This window comes from Rhagoletis pomonella, unplaced genomic scaffold (genome assembly GCF_013731165.1).
Source record: "Rhagoletis pomonella isolate Grant_MI unplaced genomic scaffold, Rhpom_1.0 Rhpom_scaffold_00008, whole genome shotgun sequence".
Lineage (NCBI taxonomy): Eukaryota > Metazoa > Arthropoda > Insecta > Diptera > Tephritidae > Rhagoletis > Rhagoletis pomonella.
In genome coordinates this window covers 26,211,696-26,215,162 of record NW_023458562.1, presented here as the reverse complement: position 1 = coordinate 26,215,162, position 3,467 = coordinate 26,211,696, and the positions used below count along the sequence as shown (strand labels likewise).

The 3,467-nt window shown below is 31.8% G+C and overlaps 1 protein-coding gene across 1 annotated transcript; it reads left to right on the top strand.

Moving 5' to 3' along the window:
- Window positions 1-230: 230 nt before the first annotated feature.
- Window positions 231-3,357, top strand: LOC118745239 (gustatory receptor for sugar taste 43a-like). Its single transcript, XM_036478765.1, has 11 exons — window positions 231-250; window positions 749-893; window positions 963-1,062; window positions 1,181-1,243; window positions 1,450-1,593; window positions 1,667-1,810; window positions 2,240-2,318; window positions 2,470-2,662; window positions 2,741-2,809; window positions 2,922-3,011; window positions 3,228-3,357. Exons 1-11 carry the CDS (start codon window positions 231-233, stop codon window positions 3,288-3,290), a joined length of 1,110 nt encoding a protein of 369 aa, XP_036334658.1. The 3' UTR covers window positions 3,291-3,357.
- The last annotated feature ends 110 nt before the right edge of the window (window positions 3,358-3,467 follow it).

Genomic DNA, 3,467 nt, shown 5'->3' with positions numbered 1-3,467 from the left:
TGTTGAATGCATCTATCGGAGAAGTTTATTTATAAATGTTAAAAATACTGCCGCTGATGCGCATTTTGGGGTAGGCATCTTAAATGTGCAGCTAAGCATAAAGGCAGCAAAGCAAAATATACTGTATACCAAAATACAGATGGCGATACATAAATATATCTTCGCCATTTTTGGGAGGTTAAGTCATCTCTTAGAATGAACATATTCTACTTATCAAGCTTATTAATTGTATGAAGAAATCTGCAAAAATGTAAATTTTTAGTTATATTATTAAACGTGCGATATGTATAAGGCCATGAGAACCAGAATAGCTTAATTAGATTTTGGAAACAAAAAAATAGGTGTACTCCTAGCAGATACCTAGCTGCTTAGCCAAAATAGCCATCGTTTAGTTTTCTCATGATGATGATGATAGCAACAGATATGTACACTGAATTTCTTAAATCTAAAATACTACCAAATGAATCTCCGTTAAGTATCGCACTTCTGATTTTTTTTTTTTTGTGGTCTGGTTTTAATCTGGACTTGCTGTGTTTTCGTTGTTTAATATGTAGTATTGCAAGTAGTTACGTAGTAAAATTACTATTTATGTACTTACCTTTAATACTTTTCTTCTATTAATTCTTTTACTTCTTTCTTCCCTTCCGTCTTTTCCTCGCCTTGCGTATGTAACATTTTTACACCATTATCAACAAATCCGCTACGTCTAATGCACCACCACATTTATTGTCAAAATTCAACAATTTAGACCATCTTTTAGAATGAAATCTGCTACTTCGAAAGTGGTGACAGCGCTAGATGTTTCGGTGGTGGTGTTTGCGTGCACGGCCGGAGTTGGTTGCGGCTTATGGGGATTGCGTTCAACGCGTGAACTGAATACGCGACTAAGGAAGGTAAATAAGAAGAAACAATTAGCATAAAATAAATAATTACGTTTTTTATGTAATTTTTCTTTCATATAGATTGACGATTCGTTGCACTCATTTTCGAATTTCAAGCGCGATCACATATTGGCAATAGTAATGATGTCAGTGCCTTTGATAGCAATTTCTTTGCTCCTAGGTAATATAGTATAAAAACTACATATCTCATAAAACTAAAAAAAAGAAAAATATTATTCCTTTTCTTGTTTTCCTGCCTAATTTATATAAATCTATGTACATACTATGTGACCAATTAGCGCTTGACATTTCGACTTGGCTACGTTTTGCCATAGGCGAGAGAACTCCCGAAGACGACACAGGTAAATAATCAGCCTTATTGCCAATTCCATGTGAATAAAACGTTCCCATAAATTAACATGCAAAACAAAAACAAACTGGGAAAATTTGTTTTTGTTTTGCTTTATAATTTTTGGGAATATTTGTTCAGATGGAATTTGCGATAAGGCCGAATTTTTACAAAATGGCTATTCAAATTTTTAACAAAATGTTCTGGACTAAATTTCAGAAATAAATGTGCAATGGTACATACCCTTTTATAGTCTTTATTTCATATTAACTGGCTTGCAAATGAACTTTGCTAATACTGCTTTTGGTCTTGGCAGACGCTTTCGGCGACTAAATGTGATGTTGAAGAGCACTTTTCTTAAAGGTATGTGTGGGCGTTTTACGCGACTTTTCACAGACCCACTTTTTTTTTGATTGAGTATAAATTTTTCACAAAGTCGAAAACAGCAAGAAGGACGCTTCATCGATGCCGCTAATAACTACTGTCAAAGTTGTGTCCCAAAATCCGTTGGCTTTGCATCAAAGTTTGAACAAATTTGCGAATGAAACTATGCAAAAGGATGGAGGTGGAGGTAAGGAAATAAAATAGGGCAACAAAAAATGAATCAAAATAAGAAAAGATAAAATATAAAAGAAAAAATTTGACAAGTTAAGATGCAGCTAAATAAAATTAAATGAAGAATAATATAAAATATTAATTAATTAAAATCGGATAAACCTATAATACAGATTAATTCAATTTAAAAAATTACAAATTTTAAATTAAAACAAAATAAAATTAATGAAATTTAAAACAAATACAATAAAATAGAACATAGAGCAGAAATAAAAAAATGTAAATCACATTAAAAAAAATAAAATTATAATTAATAATCATTAAACACAAAAATGGAAAACTGAAAAATTAGCTGTATATTTTTTTACAGTAAAAATTAATAAAAATTTAAAAAAAATAATTTTGAAAGAGTAATCGCACAAATAAAAATTTACCGTATTTTTCCAAAATTCAGGCAAAAATAAAGTCGTCTTGCTTAAAATGCTTGAGGAAAACCACGAGTCCCTGGGAAAATGCATGCGTTTGGTTTCCAAGTGAGTGAAAAAAATGTATCTAAAATAATCAGGATTAATCTTTTTTAGTTTGATATTATTAGACGACGAATTTTCTAACAACTTCAAGTGTAATATTTTTATTCCTCATGTGCCATATTTTTCTATTAAAATTACTGCATTCACCCCGAAGCTCCCATGGCGTTGCTGTACTTTTCATATTGGTCTCTTGTCTACTGCACTTGGTGGCCACGGCATATTTCCTGTTTCTCGAATTGCTTAGCAAGAAAGACAGCGGCATGGTATGGCTACAAGTGTTGTGGATTATTTTCCATTCACTGCGCTTAATTTTGGTTGTAGAGCCATGTCATTTGGCGACAGTGGAGGTGAGTAAATACAAATATTTGCTAAAAATCTATTGTCGAACTACTACAATTTATAAAAATTTTGTGTATGCTTTGCAGTCCAAAAAAACAATACAAATAGTGTGCGAAATTGAGCGCAAAGTACACGATCCAATATTGGCAGAGGAGGTGAGAGTTGAGTGTCTGCATGTGTATATAATTACAATTGACATATCCAAACATACAATTTGGCCTTTAAAGTTGATGTAAACAAATTTTTAATTCTCTCCTTTACTTGCAGGTGAAAAAGTTCTGGCAACAATTACTTGTTGTTGATGTGGAATTTTCTGCCATTGGCCTGTGTCGTGTTAATAGAACCCTATTGACATCGGTGCGTATATGGTGTGAAATTCAAATAAACAAGCAGCGCAAATTAATATCAAATTCTTTTTGGCAAACTTTTTTTCTTACTAGAAAATGCATTAAATTTTTACTTCCACTGCCTACGGGTAGTTTACAATTCGAGTGATGGCGGTTCGCTTGTTTATCCATGCTTTACACTATTTACGCTTTGTGTCTAACATTTCTTTTTTATTTTTAATTTCAGTTCAGCTCGGCTATTTGCACATATCTAGTAATTCTAATACAATTTCAAAACACTAATGGTTAAACAAACTGAATTTTACAGTTGAATATCAAATGAATACAAATAATATATATGCAGAAAGTAATTTGTATGCACGTGGTAGTTAGCGTTAGCTATAATACAATGTTAATTAAATAAAAGTAGCATAGTAAAGTATTTTTTGTTTGTTTTATGAGTTATGCGCTATCTACTTTCAAAATG

Coding starts and splice junctions, on each gene's coding strand:
- LOC118745239 (XM_036478765.1), top strand. CDS start 231: ATGAAGAAATCTGCAAAAAT. Junction 894..962: donor TGAATACGCGACTAAGGAAG/GTAAATAAGAAG, acceptor TCTTTCATATAG/ATTGACGATTCGTTGCACTC. Junction 3,012..3,227: donor ATAGAACCCTATTGACATCG/GTGCGTATATGG, acceptor TTTTAATTTCAG/TTCAGCTCGGCTATTTGCAC.